The sequence below is a fragment of the Salvelinus alpinus genome, chromosome 11 (assembly GCF_045679555.1).
Source record: "Salvelinus alpinus chromosome 11, SLU_Salpinus.1, whole genome shotgun sequence".
Taxonomy (NCBI): domain Eukaryota; kingdom Metazoa; phylum Chordata; class Actinopteri; order Salmoniformes; family Salmonidae; genus Salvelinus; species Salvelinus alpinus.
Genome location: NC_092096.1, coordinates 30,747,716 through 30,763,734, shown reverse-complemented (window position 1 = coordinate 30,763,734; position 16,019 = coordinate 30,747,716). Strand labels below are relative to the sequence as shown.

General features: G+C 43.7%; 1 protein-coding gene and 1 pseudogene across 13 annotated transcripts in view; one reads left to right on the top strand and one right to left on the bottom strand.

Annotated features, from left to right (window-relative positions):
* The window catches only part of LOC139533293 (acyl-CoA synthetase short-chain family member 3, mitochondrial-like), a 43,140-nt pseudogene extending 40,482 nt beyond the window's left edge, over window positions 1-2,658 (top strand).
* A 3,175-nt stretch (window positions 2,659-5,833) lies between these two features.
* The window catches only part of LOC139533929 (liprin-alpha-2-like), a 213,130-nt gene continuing 202,944 nt past the window's right edge, over window positions 5,834-16,019 (bottom strand). For 7 of the 13 annotated variants that reach the window (XM_071332442.1, XM_071332444.1, XM_071332445.1 and 4 more), the window contains 10 exons: window positions 15,610-15,810; window positions 13,585-13,650; window positions 12,028-12,063; window positions 11,653-11,828; window positions 11,449-11,546; window positions 10,612-10,787; window positions 10,095-10,163; window positions 9,568-9,721; window positions 7,912-7,995; window positions 5,834-7,135 (listed from right to left, as the gene is read on the bottom strand). In XM_071332442.1, coding sequence (XP_071188543.1) covers window positions 7,937-7,995; window positions 9,568-9,721; window positions 10,095-10,163; window positions 10,612-10,787; window positions 11,449-11,546; window positions 11,653-11,828; window positions 12,028-12,063; window positions 13,585-13,650; window positions 15,610-15,810 — 1,035 coding nt within the window. In that variant the 3' untranslated portion in view covers window positions 5,834-7,135; window positions 7,912-7,936. Of the gene's footprint in view, window positions 7,136-7,911; window positions 7,996-8,086; window positions 8,131-9,567; window positions 9,722-10,012; window positions 10,164-10,611; window positions 10,788-11,448; window positions 11,547-11,652; window positions 11,829-12,027; window positions 12,064-13,584; window positions 13,740-15,609; window positions 15,811-16,019 lie in introns of those variants that run through there. The other 6 variants (XM_071332449.1, XM_071332452.1, XR_011666886.1 and 3 more) reach the window with 5 other exon arrangements.

Genomic DNA, 16,019 nt, shown 5'->3' with positions numbered 1-16,019 from the left:
GTGATCTCATCCATACTCATGTTTTAGCATCAGATAATACTTCACCACGTTATTGTGGTAGGTAGGTAGGTGTGTGTGTGTGTGTGTGTGTGTGTGTGTGTGTGTGTGTGTGTGTGTGTGTGTGTGTGTGTGTGTGTGTGTGTGTGTGTGTGTGTGTGTGTGTGTGTGTGTGTGTGTGTGTGTGTGTGTGTGTGTGTGTGTGTGTGTGTGTGTGTGTGTGTGTGTGTGTGTGTGTGTGTGTGTGTGTGTGTGTGTGTACTGCTTTGGATTTGTCACATACTTACCAATATGCATAATGACTTTGGATTCTAGATTTAAACTTGAATAACCATGTAAATCATGGGACAGGTAGGTGGATGAATTTTGTGCTGGCCAGTGTTGCCATCTAGGGGTTCAAATGTACTGTATGATTATACACTGTGAGCACAAAACATTAGGAACACCTGCTCTTTCCATGACATAGACTGACCAGGTGAAAGTTATGATCCTTGATTGATGTTACTTGTTTAAAATCCACTTCAATCAGTGTAGATGAAGGGGAGGATACAGGTTAAAGAGTCATTTTAAAGCCTTGAGACAATTAAGACATGGAGTGTGTATGTGTACCATTCAGACGGTGAATGGGCAAGACAATTTAAGTGCCTTTGAATGGAGTATGGTAGTAGGTGTCGGTTTGAGTGTGTCAAGAACTGCAACGCTGCTGGATGGTCCACTACCCAAAGGACATCCAGCCAACTTGACACAACTGTGGGAAGCATTAGAGTCAACATGGGCCAGCATCCCTGTGGAACGCTTTCGACACCTTGTAGAATCCATGGCCCGATGAATTTAGGCTGTTCTAAGGGCAACTCAATATTAGGAAGGTGTGCCCAATGTTTTGTACACTCAGTTTAGATGACAGAACAAAAACAATCAAAAGTGATCTATACTAGAGTGGTGATTTTATCTGAATGTCAGTCATTACCTGCTGTTTACCTTAGGGTTTCTATGACACCATGGATGCAGGCTACGTGGATGAGGAGGGTTTCCAGTACATCATGTCTCGCTCTGATGATGTCATCAACGTGGCGGGCCACAGGCTGTCGGCAGGGGCACTGGAAGAGGTGTGAGCGGAGAGACTAATAGGTCCAGATTGCATGGATATGAATCTACCTGTTAACAGGTTATTCCCTTGTGTTTTGGTGTCTGTGTCAGCCACATGGTTGAGACGCATAGCTAATGTCTGGAGTAGAAATGTCATTAGGGAAAAAAGTTTCTCCATGTAAGCTGACCAGAAATGTATTGTAGCATCTCTGAGTGTTACCTAAACATCTTCAGACTGTTGCCATGGTTACTCCATGGATTTTCAGACCAAAGTCACTCTAAAAAAGACTCAATAGTCTCTACAGGCCAGAATGTGGAATGAAATGCTATTTACAGTTACTTTACAGGTTGTACGTGCTGTTGGTCCTGTTGGAGGTGGAGGTAGGGTATCCACAGGAAGTGTTGTTTACCCGGCGCCTTTAGGGTCTGTCGCTTGTATTTTCAATCTCATTTCCTCACAATCAGCTGAAAGGGTTTGCCGTTTGGTCTGCGGTTCGGTTAGGCTCTGCCACATTGTGCAAGTGTTTGTCACGTGCGAATTGCATCAGTATTGAATAATAAAAACCAGAAGTTCAAACCGATATACAGACTCCTGTATTGAAGGTTGGGTTGATAACACTTCCCTGTCACAGGAGGTTGGTGGCACCTTAATTGGGGAGGATGGGCTCGTGGTAATGACTAGAGCGGAATTCGTGGAATGGTATCAAATACAACAAACATGGTTTCCATGTGTTTGATGCCATTCCATTCGCTCCATTCCAGACATTATTATGAGCCATATTATGAGCCATCCTCAAAAACGGTAAGAGACATAGTGACCCAGAGAGATACAGGATAGAAAGTCAAACATCTGTGTATGTGGGTCTGTCTCAGACCTAAAGAAGAGCCAGGGAGACGTGGTGAAGGAGATGGTGAGCCTGGTCAGGAAGGTGCTGATTGTCAGAGGTCTCCCCAAGACCCGCTCTGGGAAGATCCCCCGCTCCTCCCTGGCTAACCTGGTCAACGGGAAGCGATACACAGTAACTCACCACATTCACCCACCATGTCAATGCTTGTCAATTCTGTACTTGGATTGAAGCCAACAACAATATTTTTTGTAGCATATTAGAATCTGAGGTATTCAGGCACACTTTGAGGAATGGCTGCATATTAATAAATAAAAACGTTTTTGTTGGTTCTGGAAGACAAAGGGGCAATTATTCACCAATAATAGCACTGGATTATTATTCCTGTACAGCTGCCAATTATCTGGCGAGTCGGTGTTGGATCAATTTAATTCATACCGACAAATTGAATAAAAGTTTGAGGATTATATGAAAGATGAAATTCACTCACGATGTAATAAGATTTAAACAGAAATGGAAAGAAGATATTGCTACTACTAGTAGTATGGAAGACTGTGTCTATCTCCACAGATATCCCCTACCTTTGAGAACCCAGTTGTGTACAAGGACATTGAGAAGATGGCAAAACAGGAGCTGAGACCCGCTGGACAGTGACTCTCTAACCTCCTGCTCTAACCCTCCAACTGGGCAGCAGACAGTGCAGAGTCTACCATGAAGGATGGACTAGAACTGTTCTTCTGACTAGACAGAAAACAGGCAGTTCGCACGAGCTGTATGTACTTTAGCCAACTCCACTGACTTTCGTTGGCGTGACAACGAACATGGCACAACAGGAGTTGACTATAGCACAAGCAGGTTTGAAAACCGGTCACTGTGTATCTTCATTATTCCACTGAAGACACTCCCAATTGTAGACTTAACAGTTACGCCGTCTAACATTACCCAAAGGGAACAGTCATTCTGAGAGATGGGTGTCACTTCCTCTGTGTGGGGATGACATTGAATAGCCAGGACAAGAAATGACATGAAATAACTTGGTGGTAGACCTTGAACAGTGGTTAACAATCTTGTGAAAATGTGCAGTATATTTACTACTGTGAAATAAAATGTGGGGGGGAAAAAACTTGGTATAGCTATACTTTCAATTCTCTGAGTAAGGCCTAGATTCAATTAGATCAAGTGTTAACCAGCGATAGCCGACATAACTGCGTTGGAGCTGTCAAATTGGTGAGAAGCTGCTCTTGATCATTGTCACAAAGCCACACTCATCCCACTCGTGTTAGAAGTTCAGAACGAGAAAGTAGACTATATAGAAATACTGACGCTCAAATTGAAAATCATTCAAATAAAATAATGAGGATTTCTATCAGCCTAATCAAGGTGTAGATTACATCTCACATTCCAGTGTTCGAACTTGTAAACAAGGCTGCATGGTATTTCTCTTAATGCGACTTCGTGCAGCCAGTGGCAATGTCCACTTTAGGTATAACGCCAGGAGCTGCTTATGCATTTAACAGCTCTAAATCAGTTTCACCTCCGACCCCACCAAAACAACCGCTATGCAGTTTAAAGCTTGTTTGTCATATCCTCATGGTGTTACCAGTAATGGGTACCAATATCAAAGATAGTACATGATGAAGATAGGCAGAAACTGCCTCTCCCATAGAAATCCCAGATCACACTTTGTAGCTGATCTCATCTGGTCTAATGGCTGTGTCGCGCCGAACTGCGCATATGCAAGCGTCAAATCAAAGGCAGTAGAGTTCTTCAATAAATGGACCCGGGGCTTCCCCACCTGGACCTGATATGCATAAATAATAAAACAAACTTTTACTTCCATATTCCATTGATTTAGATATCTCCTAACTTTTGCCACACATGGAATGAGGCTCTGAGTGTAGCTTATTGCCACTTTGATGACAACAACAAGCTCCACTCGTGAAAAGCAAGAGCAGCAGCATACATCATATAATGTATTGCTGTCTCTACTGCAGCAGTCGTGTTCGGATCTGTTATACAGTTTCTTGCTCTCTACTGCAGCAGTCGTGTTCGGCTCTGTACAGGCCCTTCTAGACAAGTCAGGTAAAATTACAATCATATCAGATCCGACCCAGACACCGTGGACCCGTGGACCTCTAAAAGGCAGTCCTTCGATATAAAGTTGTTTTTTATGAAAATGAAAACGTGTCAGTTTCACTTTCATGAGGTTGTAATAATGTAATAATAATTTCAGTTTCTTAAGACATTGTCTCGAATCTAGGTCTTGCTTTTAGATTTCGAGAAAGTTAACAACTAAGGACGCATTTTCACTTCTCCCATTAACTTCTCAAACCCTGGTCTGGGTCTGCCGAATTTGTTTCGCAAGCATTCCCAGAAGACTCGCGATGTTACGCCTTCTGGTTTAGAAACTCTGTGCCAATATTGTTCAAATAGCAATCATGCATTGTGTTAATTATTTATAGAAGCGACATCTCCATTGGCAAAAAAAAGTTTAAGGATGGGTCTCACAGAATCTCAGTTGAAAGTGATTTTAAAGGTCCAATGCTGCCTTTTAAAAAATGGCTGGGTAAAAGTTAAGTGCCTTACTGTGATTCATCTCAATTAAAATGGTCAAAAAGAAACAAAAATTGCTTCTTAGCAAAGAGACTGTCTGGGAGTGGTCTGAGTGAGGGGCCCAATAGGAGGGATATGTTTATGTAACCTGAAAACGTTCAGTTATTGGCAGAGAGGTTTTAAACTCTCTTTGTTATTGGTCTGTTGAAGGCCCAGGGCAGTCAAAAACGTGATTCTTCTGTGTTTTATATTTCCACACTATGAGGTTGGAATAATGTGAAAATGATAATGCCCTTTTAGTGTACGAGCTGTTTGAAAAGACTGCCTGAAATGTCATCCTGTTTTGGTGGGATGGAGTTTTGGCCTGCCAGGCAGTAAATTAGCTTATAGATCAATAAGAGAGTTCCAAACCTCTCTGCCAATAATAACAATTTCCCATCCCCGCTCAGACCACACCCAGACAGTCCTAGCAAATGTCTTGCTTGAGAAATGGCTTTTGGCTAAAGTATTTTTGTTTCTTTTTGATTGAAAACAATTACAATAAGGTACTTTATTGTTAACCAGAAATGATTTGATATTGAGATTTAAAAAAAGGCTGCATTTGACTTGTAAAGCAATTTGGGTGCAGGAAAACATCTGAGCCCTGGGTGTATTCGGGTATGTTAAACACTGAACAGTGTAGTTAGAAATAGACTGAATAGAGCTGTCACGATTCCCTATTCCATCTGATAAACAATCATTTTTGTTCTACACAATACATTTCTATCTGAACATTCTGTTACGTTATGTCCTCCTGAAAAGGCCCCTGCAGTTGCTGGAAGGGTCTCCCACATAACTTAGCTTCAGTTTGGGTTCCATCCTCATGCTGCCAACATTTTAACACAATTAATGAAGCTTACTTTATACCTACTTACAGACTTCAACAAACTCCAACCGTACAAATCAAAACCCCTTCATATTACTATGATAACATAACCATTTAGCAGTCAACGGAATATTGCTCAAAGCACTAATGATGCCAGAACTGAGCTCTGGAGTGGATATTCCACATCCTGCATCTATCATCCATTCTACCTTGTTGATACATTGATATGTTAATAATGTGTTTTGACATATATATATATATAATTTTTTTAATGTATATTTATTTATTTGGGGGGGGGGGGGAATCCCAACCCCCGGTAGGCCATCATTGTAAATAAGAATTTGTTCTTAACGGACTTGCCTAGTTAAATAAAATAAAATAATTGTCATGTTTATTTTATATCTTATAGTTTAATATGATGAATGAACTCTTCATACTAGAGCTCTGAAGTGAAGCAATGAGTAAAAATAGTCATTTCAACAGCTACTTCACTGACAGTATTTTTTTATTGGCAATGAAAATTTGTTTGATCACCACTTCGTTGACCAAAATACAATTAGTAATGAATAAAAAATGGACACAAAATAAAATGATTCTTTGTTTGTGCAAATCGAGGATGTAAAAGTCAACAAAAAAGTCAAACTTGATCGAGTACTCCAGCAGAAATAACTCAAAGACAGGTAGGAGGGCTGTACAATAGGTTTCCCTGGCAACTCAGACAAAAACAAAGAGTTAACAGTTACACCAATGTCACAGCAAGCAACAGGTTTGTCATTAAAATTCACCTCACTTCGACATGTTCATATACACTCTACGCACACTGAGTTAAGCAGTCTGTCTTTCAGTTATTTCTCAGCGATGCTGAGTCGAATCCCACGGCAAAATAAAAAAAGTCCAGCTTGAGTTTCTTCATGTAGGGGTTTATGGTCAAGGTACTGTAGGTGAGTGAGATCATCTGATGAAGAGTGTTCCTGCTGTTAGTTGATCTCTGAGCTCAGTAGCTACAGAGGAGTCTATCTTTTAGTCTGTGGCTGTAGTCCAGATTTTCTGTGGTTGTATCAAAGTGCTTGTCACATCATCAGTAGATGTCACAGTGCGTTTCTGTGTCCTCCCAGAATGCTTTGCTATGAGATGGGCTCAGTCATGATTGTGAGGTGAGGGGCTGGTGGATGGTGACTCAGATACATGGGCTGTACACGCCACTAGAGAGCAGGCTTTACCAGCTGGGGGGAGGGGGGGTCACATGGCGACCAGATGGACAGTCTCTCCAAGGTGAAAACACATTTATCGGCACAATGGAAAATAACTATGTACAAAATGGTCTCTCGGGGAATGATGGAGAAATATTCAAAGAGCAGCATAGTTTAACCAAGGTCATGGACTTGAAATGGGAAGGGGAGGGGGGTTTATTTGCACAAACTCTGAATATCTTTTCTTTTTTGTAATATAGATGTGTATATATTTATATATATATATATTTAAAAAACCTCATATTTATATTAATTTACAGATAACCTACACATCTCCTGGTAGAAGAAATACACAGTACATTATGCTTCAACAAGTTATTGTACATGTAAAAGGTAGAAACGGTGACAACAGGACAGACAGAAGGAAAGTAGCACCGGCAGCTGCTGCCCAGGTTTCAGGGGGCCTTGACTTGGGTGGGAGGGTAGGTAGGGGGGTGCTTCTTGGCAGTGCGTCTCGTCAGAATGTTTGTTCCAGGCAGGATGACCCGTCCAGCAGCTCCAAGGTACAGTAAGACCTTCTCTACATACAGTATCTGGACCTGAAAGAGAGGAGGTATGGTTTAATTACACTGTGAAGCTTTATCCACAGTCACAGTGCAGTTGTCATGAACATGGATTTGATCATATGGGAATTATTGTTGACATTACTAATTCTGTAACATTATCTCATTTGAGACAGATTCATGTAGCTGCCATATATCTCTCTACCTTGGCATTCAGGGGTATTCATGTATTTATTAGGGATCCCCATTAGTTCCTGCCAAGGCAGCAGCTACTCTTCCTGGGTTCCAAACACATTAAGGCACTTACATCACACATAAAACAAAATATAAAACAGTACACCATTTAACACTATTACACCACTACATATCTACAATACAAAATGTATAATACTGCCATACTACCTGTGTGTGTCTCTTCACAGTCGCCACTGTTCCATAAGGTGTATTTTTATCTATTTTTATCTGATTCTACTGCTTGCATCAGTTACCTGATGTGGAATAAAGTTCCACGTGTACTGTGGCTGTAGTTGTCTGTGCTGGACAGAGATTAAAGGAGGGACAACAGAGTGAGGCCGCCTCATGCTGCTGCCTTTGACTCCTATCATCTGATCATGAATGAGAGCAGGGACTCTCCTCTCCAAGCAAACATGGTTATCTGTAAAGACAAGTTACCCTCTCACCCGTTCCAATTTCTCACAGTCATTTGCTGTCCCTGAGCAGAACGACAGATGTAACAGAGAGGGAGAGTTTGTGTGTGAGCATGTGTGTATGTGCAACTGATAGCTTGTACAGGGATAATGTGTGTGACTTACAGCTTACAGTCTCTCTTCTCCCCCCTCAGCAGGAGTAGGTCCTCACTGTAGAGCTGTCCAGACGCTGCACTGCTAAAGGGCCAACTGTAGGGGGAGACAGAGACCCGTCAGTTAGTCACTTAGCTTCAACACCCAGAGTGGGCCCAGGGTCAGTAGATAATGCTATCCAACTTACTTTATGCCCATAACAACTGACACAGGATCAGCTCCCATTGCCCACTGTGAGAGGGACAAACAAATGAGAGAGACAAACAAAACTGACTCGAAACCAGTTGATAAGGGCTAGGAGTACAGTAGACCATACTGTGGATACAACACACTGCACACACACGCACCACACACGGGAACGAGGTTAGTCAAAATGTCAGCTAGCAAAGCCAAGGCACATTGCATCGCACACTCAGAGGAGGAGTGCACGTGGCCATTTTGAGTGAATCACACCTCGCACAGGAACAAGTCTGATAATGTCATCACCACCACAGACCAGGGACCAAAGATAGAGGCAGATACAGGAAGGCAGCTCGATTACACTGGGGACAGAGTGTTAGAGAAGAACTCTGGTCAAAACCTGCAATCGGATGTCAGCGATAGACTTACTTGTATCAGAAGTTGCGTCCATAATTCCGGAGTGAGTTCTGGCATAATGCAGCCTGCTGTACTACAGTCCAGCTGTAACTCACTGGGCCACAATCACAGACGCAAGTTTCAATACATCTCTCATCCCCTTGAAAACGCAAAGATTTTGACCAGCATCCTCTTTTAACAACAGGGCGAGGAGCGACACAAACCGGCAACTGTAAAACATCCATCTTTTCCATCATACATCTTTATTACAGGGCAACTAACATAGCTCAACTAACATAGCTCAACTAACATAGCTCAACTAACATATGCATAGGGGATTCATTGCTTTAACTTCAAGGGTGCAGCAGCAGAGGCTGCAACTGACAACTACTGTGCTAATAACAGTAACCTGAGTAACAATTACTTGACACACAATATGTCTACTATAACAAACTGAAAACCTTGACAAACAAATGGCCACCCTTGTAGTTGGCATCAGGGGCAGAACGAAACAGAGGAACAGAGCAGTAGAGGTAGAGAGAGAAGACAGTTGGAGAAGAGAGGAGGTACAGTAGGGTGGACAGCAGGAACCGGGGAGTTTTGGGGGGCGTAAAGGCACACAGGCCAACAGCAGGACACACGGTATAGCGCCAGTATATCTGACCTTGAAACCAGTCCAAATACATGTCGTCAGGACTGTCATCCAGCGCCTCATAGAGCACTGCACACAGAGCAGCAGTCCCAGAGCAGAGAAAATACAGGTATAGTCAGCAACATGCTCCATCCATACACCGATAGGCGAGAGAGAGTGTGATGGGGAGAGAGCCCCAAGTAAAGAGAGGGGCAAGAGGACCCCCCCCCAAACTCTAACACAGAAATGAAATGCACCCAGGTACAATCTTAATCAAATACATTTTGTGGCAGTTAGCCATGTTTGTAAGTGTTTGATGAGTGCAATTTACCATGAAACTTGGCATTTTTAGCAATTCACATTCATCCATGCTAAGTGCCCTAAACTGAAGACTCTAGTTTAATTGTTAGGTCTACTTTGTGGGGGTCTTGGCCATGCAGGGGGTCTGTGGGGGAGCTCACCTTCGGGGGGTAGCCTACGGGAGTGTGAGCCGGTGGTGACGCGGAAGCCAGCGGGGAGGGTCTCTGCCGAGCCGGGCATCATACTGATCCCATGGACGTCCCGCGAGGGGAACTGCCTCCTCCACGATGGCCCCCGGAGGTCATTATCTTCATACTGACGGACAGACACACAGACAGAGACAGGGACAGGTTAGGGATTGGGTTTAGAGATGGCAGCCATTATCTTATCACCAAATAAACTGGTCTGAGAACAGCTTGTGTCTGCATATACAGTAGTGTTTACAGTAACTAACAAAAACTAATTTCCCAAGGCCTTATATTTATTTCTCAAACCAACTCTAAGACAATATGAGAGACAAATGAGTGATGGGTGGGAAGTGGAAACTGAGGACAGGTCTGAGGTGCAGCGAGATGGTGGAAAACAGAGTAATGATTGACAACAAACCCAGGTGTGTGTGTCTGTCTGCCACGGCCCATCACCCATGGTAACAGCGGGGCTAGCTGTCCGGGTGACAGGAGTCACTCACCTCGTCCAGTCGTCTCTCAGTGCCCAGGGCTAGCAGGTTATTATATTCCCTCTCCAGAATCTGACGTGCCTGGGGAGAGGAAGGGGAAATAGGTCTTATTAGGTACATTTGAAATAGAAGTTGTAGGTCTCTTTATTTGGGGCTCCAGACACTTTCAGTAATTTTGATACCAAGCTAGCATGACCAAACAGCTCTCTGTTGACCTACTGGTCTGGCACTCAGGGTATTATTAGACCTGTTTGAGATGGAAAGACTGAGAAATTAAAAGATGTGTTTGAAGTGTACTGCTAATGATGATCCTCTAAATCATTTATTCTGTCCTGAAAATCTAAAAAAGAAACAATTGAAAACACTGTTCAATTTAACATCATAATTCACTTGCTTTTAGAGAGACAAGACTACGGACACGGACTCTTGGAATGAGACGTTAATGTCTTCCTCTTACGCTAGTATATTATGCATCGCCCTCTTGTGGCGTAACTATGCTATAGCGTGATGGGGGACAGAGGGATCTGACCTGAGTGCTTTGGTTGGGGATCTGGATGAGCAGCGCCAGGCTGGTGTGGTCAAAGTTGTCGTCGAGGGCGACCAGGGCCCCGTGCACGCCGCTCTCCAGCAGGATGTTGGCATAGTCCTTTAGGCCGATGCTCTGGACCCAGCGAATCACCCGCTCGTTGCTCCACACCAGCACGTCTGGGGCACACAGACATGGTATCACAGTAAAACACAACATGGGTGTTCGGCCACAGACACAGAATATTTCCATGTCTGGTTACATGATGAAGAAAACCTCTGGGCTCTGCTAGATTGGTCCTTACTGACCATCACCTCCTAGCTCTATGACTGCTTGGCTATATTTCACAATAGAATGCAATACATACTGTAAAGTAAGTGCGCTTCCACAAGTATTATTTGCCTTAGCAGATTACTAACGAGATTGTAATTAGACACCACTAGAATATATTTTAGCTTAAAGGTCTTCATAATCGTTCCTTGAGCAGTCTTTAAAGAAAAAAGTCCACCCAAAAACGATATTTTGGTATTTGTTTCATTAATCCATTGTTGACATAGTCCCAAAATGTTATGCTTGTCACCAATCAACTTTTGAAGATACTGTATATAACTTTAAAAATACAGACATCATCCCCATATGATGGATTTTGCATCATATGATCCTGCGTTTTGCGTCATATGATACTAAATGCATCATACGGGGATGATTTCTGTGTTTTGAAAGTTACATATCTTGAAAATTTGATTGCTGACAAGCAAAACATTTTGGGACTATGTCAACAATGGACTAATGAAACAAATACCAAAAGATAGTTTTGGGGTGGAATTTTCCTTTAAGTACCTCTCATTTCATGCTGGCTGTGCTCTCTGCGTCTCTCCAGCTCTTTCCTGTCATAGTTGAGCTTCTTCAGACCCATGATACCATACTGCAAACTCGTCCTACAGACATGGGAACATTAGAAAAGCCACTTATTACCACAAAATGAGACTAAACACTAAACTTTCTGATCAAATCCTACATCATGCAGGAGGAGGGCAGGTGTACCTGTGAAAGCTGTCCACCATTTTGAGATGCACCCGGAGGTCCTTCTTGGTGAGGTGGTCCAGCATGCGGGCGTCCACCAGGCACTCCATGAAGTAGCTGCGGTACTGAGGTAGTCCTAGACTGGGCAACCACTCGTTCCCTATCCACTCATGGTTCATGTCACCATACGCTAGAGTCTGACAATAATGACAAGGAAACAATTACATACTGTAGCCCATTGTTCATCTGTACACGATTTTGATGAAGTTTAAAAGTAGCCACATAGACAACTCTGGTGTGTGCCTAGTTAAACAAAGGTTAAATAAAAATAGAGTAACTCTAAATAATCTACAATTCTACTGTTCTAATCCATGAGAGAGACCGCAAATCCTTTACCTGCGCCCAGCTCCCCTCCTCGGACTCCCCGGACCTCTGTCATTGGTCAGGCATGGAAAAGAAACAGTAGCAATATGCATGAGAACATAATAGCAACAGGTCACTGGACTTCATCTACAGTCCAATAGTCTACTCTAGCATCAGAGGCTCTTGACTTGCTCAAGTCAGAGCAAAGGCCTCAGATTGTACAGCAAAGTTCTCCCTCGCATATATTCCCCTAACAAACTATTCCAATCTTAAAGTAGAGCTCCATCTAAATATGCATGAAAAATCACTATTCGAGGGAGAGAAAGTGGCCTGTGGGATTTATCTGCAATCTGAGAAGGGAGAATGATTTCCCCCCTTTAGCGTGTGAACTGAACTGGCCCCATGGGATAGTAACACAGTTATCCCTTTAGTCCTGGCCTGGGCTGAGCTGCTGCCACATTACATTTGATATGGAGACGGGCGCTGCTGCCACATTAGGCCAATCCAACCCCATTTGCACAAAACGCCTGGCACAAATGAGAGCCTTTCTTCCCGTGGTTCGCCCTCCGTACAATGGTACTGAGTTGGCTATTAGCCTCATTGTGCCTGGCTGTATTAGAGGCAGGGAGAACAGTGGAACAAAGAATAACCTTTATGTTCAAGCTCAAAGAGATCCATTATTACATGTACAGTATAGTACATAGCTGTCTGTGTCCTAGGGATTGACATGAATGACACCTGCAGTGACTAATAATACTGCAAGCTTTAATCTTGAGACAGAACCAATAGGTTTTAAATGAACATGTTTGGAATATACTGTATCAATTAGCAGACCTGTATCTGATTTGATGTAGCTTCTTACACTGCTCTTGTAAGGTGAATCCTATGTACAATCAGCTGACCACTGTCAGGTTTAAAAGGATGACATTGCTAATGGAAAAAAATCTGTCTTGACATGTGCTGTATCTAATCAACATCTGGCTGAAACATACCATAAACACAGGTAATATAGGGTAACTACAGTATGGTACCCAAGGGCAACGCAGCTTCCTGAACCATAGCAGTAACACCAACACATACTGGTAAATATAGGGCAGTGCACCAGTCATTCCAATTAAAACGCCTTCTTTACCCACTATAATGAAAGGGAGAACTGAGAATGGATGTGATGTGATGCAGTCTAACCACATTATCAACAAACCTACTGTTATTCAATCTCCCTACCCTCCAAATCCTATAGGGGGAAACATATGTTTTATTGTCACATACACCAGATAGGTGCAGTGAAATGTGTTGTTTTACAGGGTCAGTCATAGTAGTACAGCGCCTCTGGAGCAAATCAGGGTGAAGTGCCTTGCACAAGGGCACAATGACAGATTTTTCACCTTGTCGGCTCAGGTATTCGAACCAGTGACCTTTTGGTTACTGGCCCACTGCTCTAACTGCTAGGCTACCTGCCGTCCTCAGTACAGGCCTCAGTAAAGCAGCCATTGACAGGTCTCAACACTGCAGTGAAAGCAAGAAAAGAGGGAACCAGAGAGGGGAAGTGAGTGAGAGCAGAGAAGAGGTAAAAGGAGAGGAAGGACTAACCGTTTTCGAGGAGGGTGCTGCGAGGGTCTCCATTTCCTCGTGGGTCACCCATACATTGCCTGACGGCTAGGAGTGCGGTGCCCAAGAGAAGACAGCAGCAGCAGCAGTAGTCCGCCAGGAGGGGCAAGCAGTATTAAAGAAGAAGAGCAGCACCACTGTAAGCCAATAGTGTTACAGCATCATGGTCAGATGATGAGCAGGCCCGCCCCTCTGGGGTCAAAGGGCACGCACAGTACACAAACAAACACAGACACAAAACAGCACATAACACAGGAGCAGCCCACCTACACAGGTGCAACACATACAGGCCAAAGAAACACATGTACCATGCATGACAAGACTGGTTCACCATAAGCTAGTGTAGTAGTGGATTAGTACAGGGGTTTGGAGCAAACAGACACAAATACAAACATGCATATCCACCTCAGTCTAGTTTGATATACCTCAGTGTACCACACTGTTAAACCCCTTTCTAACACACTCAGTCTAGTTTGATATACCTCAGTGTACCACACTGTTAAACCCCTTTCTAACAGACTCAGTCTAGTTTGATATACCTCAGTGTACCACACTGTTAAACCCCTTTCTAACAGACTCAGTCTAGTTTGATATACCTCAGTGTACAACACTGTTAAACCCCTTTCTAACAGACTCAGTCTAGTTTGATATACCTCAGTGTACCACATTGTTAAACCCCTTTCTAACAGACTCAGTCTAGTTTGATATACCTCAGTGTACCACACCGTTAAACCCCATTCCAACCCATTCTAATCTGTTGTTGATTCTAATTTTAGCAGCCATGATTGCTGTGCTTTGCAGCCCCACTGGATCAAGCTGTCATGACCTAGATAAGAACACTTGAGGGGATGACAATCTCTAGACACCGTATTAAAGGGCTGCTCATGCATGCTTGTTTCACACTATAGAGCCAAGCCAAGCCCAGCTGTACTGGGCAGCACAGTACGGTTCGGGTCGGCCCCATAGGGTGAATCAGACGTCACTGTCTGTGAGCTTAAAGGCAGCAGAATAACCAGTCCTGTGACTGGTCGAATAAAGAAGTCTGCTCCCTACCCCACCTTTCCCCCGTCAGTGTTCTGCTTGTCAGACACTTCCCCTGCATTACAGGGTTGATTAACCCGGAGTGTAAACTTAAAGTGGTCATTTGGTTCAGAGGGGCAGGGAACTGACCACCAGTCACAACAGGAGGCACCAGGGCAGAGGGGGTCTATAGAGTCATATTCCCAGAGTTCACTGCTCCTTGATGAAAGATTCATGAGCAGTTTAAGTGTGTGTGTGTGTGTGTGTGTGTGTGTGTGTGTGTGTGTGTGTGTGTGTGTGTGTGTGTGTGTGTGTGTGTGTGTGTGTGTGTGTGTGAGAATGTGTGAATGTGATAAAGCTACATAGAATAAACAGTTTGTAGCATTAAGCTCAGCAGGTTCCTCAGAGGTTACATGAAATCACCATGACAACTCGGAGCTGTGAAACAGACTGAGGTATAAAATAGCTGTTGGTGTGGTAAATTAGAGTAAATGCTGCAGAGCTGAATTAAGTGCATGAGCTGACTGACACTACTGAGTGATAAACAAGCCGGCCTTAACCGGTTTCCTCCCATTCTCTCCAACATTCAGTTACCAACACAAAGGTTAGAGTTGCTACACAAGTCAGGTTCTCTGACCGTGCAGGCGTTACAATGCAAACTAGCAGAAATAGCTTCTTGAGTGTCTTTACCCTTGAAGACTATACCGTCTGTGTGTATGTATGCGTGCATATCGGAGTCAAGAACGTGCCGTAAGCTCACTCAAAATGTCACCGGTGGAGCTATCGAATAGGATGCTTTTTCTATAGCTCAATGTGTTTGTTGTCAAGCAGGCGGTCACGTGTGTTGGTGTGGTAGAGGAGCCTGGTTAAAGCCCAGTCAGAGGCAGGTTCAGGGAGGCGGCGCTATATGCTAAGCTAACACTGACGGCAGTTACATGCATGAGTGTGTGTGGGGGTGTGTGTGTGTGCGTGTCAATGGATACTCACGGTTCTGGAGGTTGGCGGGGCAGATGGACTGGTGAGGGAGACCATCTCCTGGATGGCCAGGCGTAGTTTGAGGCGGTGCAGGGGGTTACTGATGCCAATCTCCCTCTGGATCTCTGTGTCCGACAGGGCAGACATGATGGCACCGCTCTTCACGTTGGCACGACATGCCGCCACGTACCAGGCGGGCATCCCCAGCCACAACTGAAACAGGAGGAGGAAGACCATTTGTGGTTTCATGTAAAGTAGCGAGTGAGCTTGTTTTTACAAATTATAGGTGATGTGGTGGGAGAACTTGTCAAGTTGTGTAGCGCTTCCTTGTTTTAATAAAGATCTACTGAGAAACAGTAGGGGGCAGTCATGGTTGAAATGTTCACCTTGTATGTTCAAGCATGTTCTGTCATACTTAAATG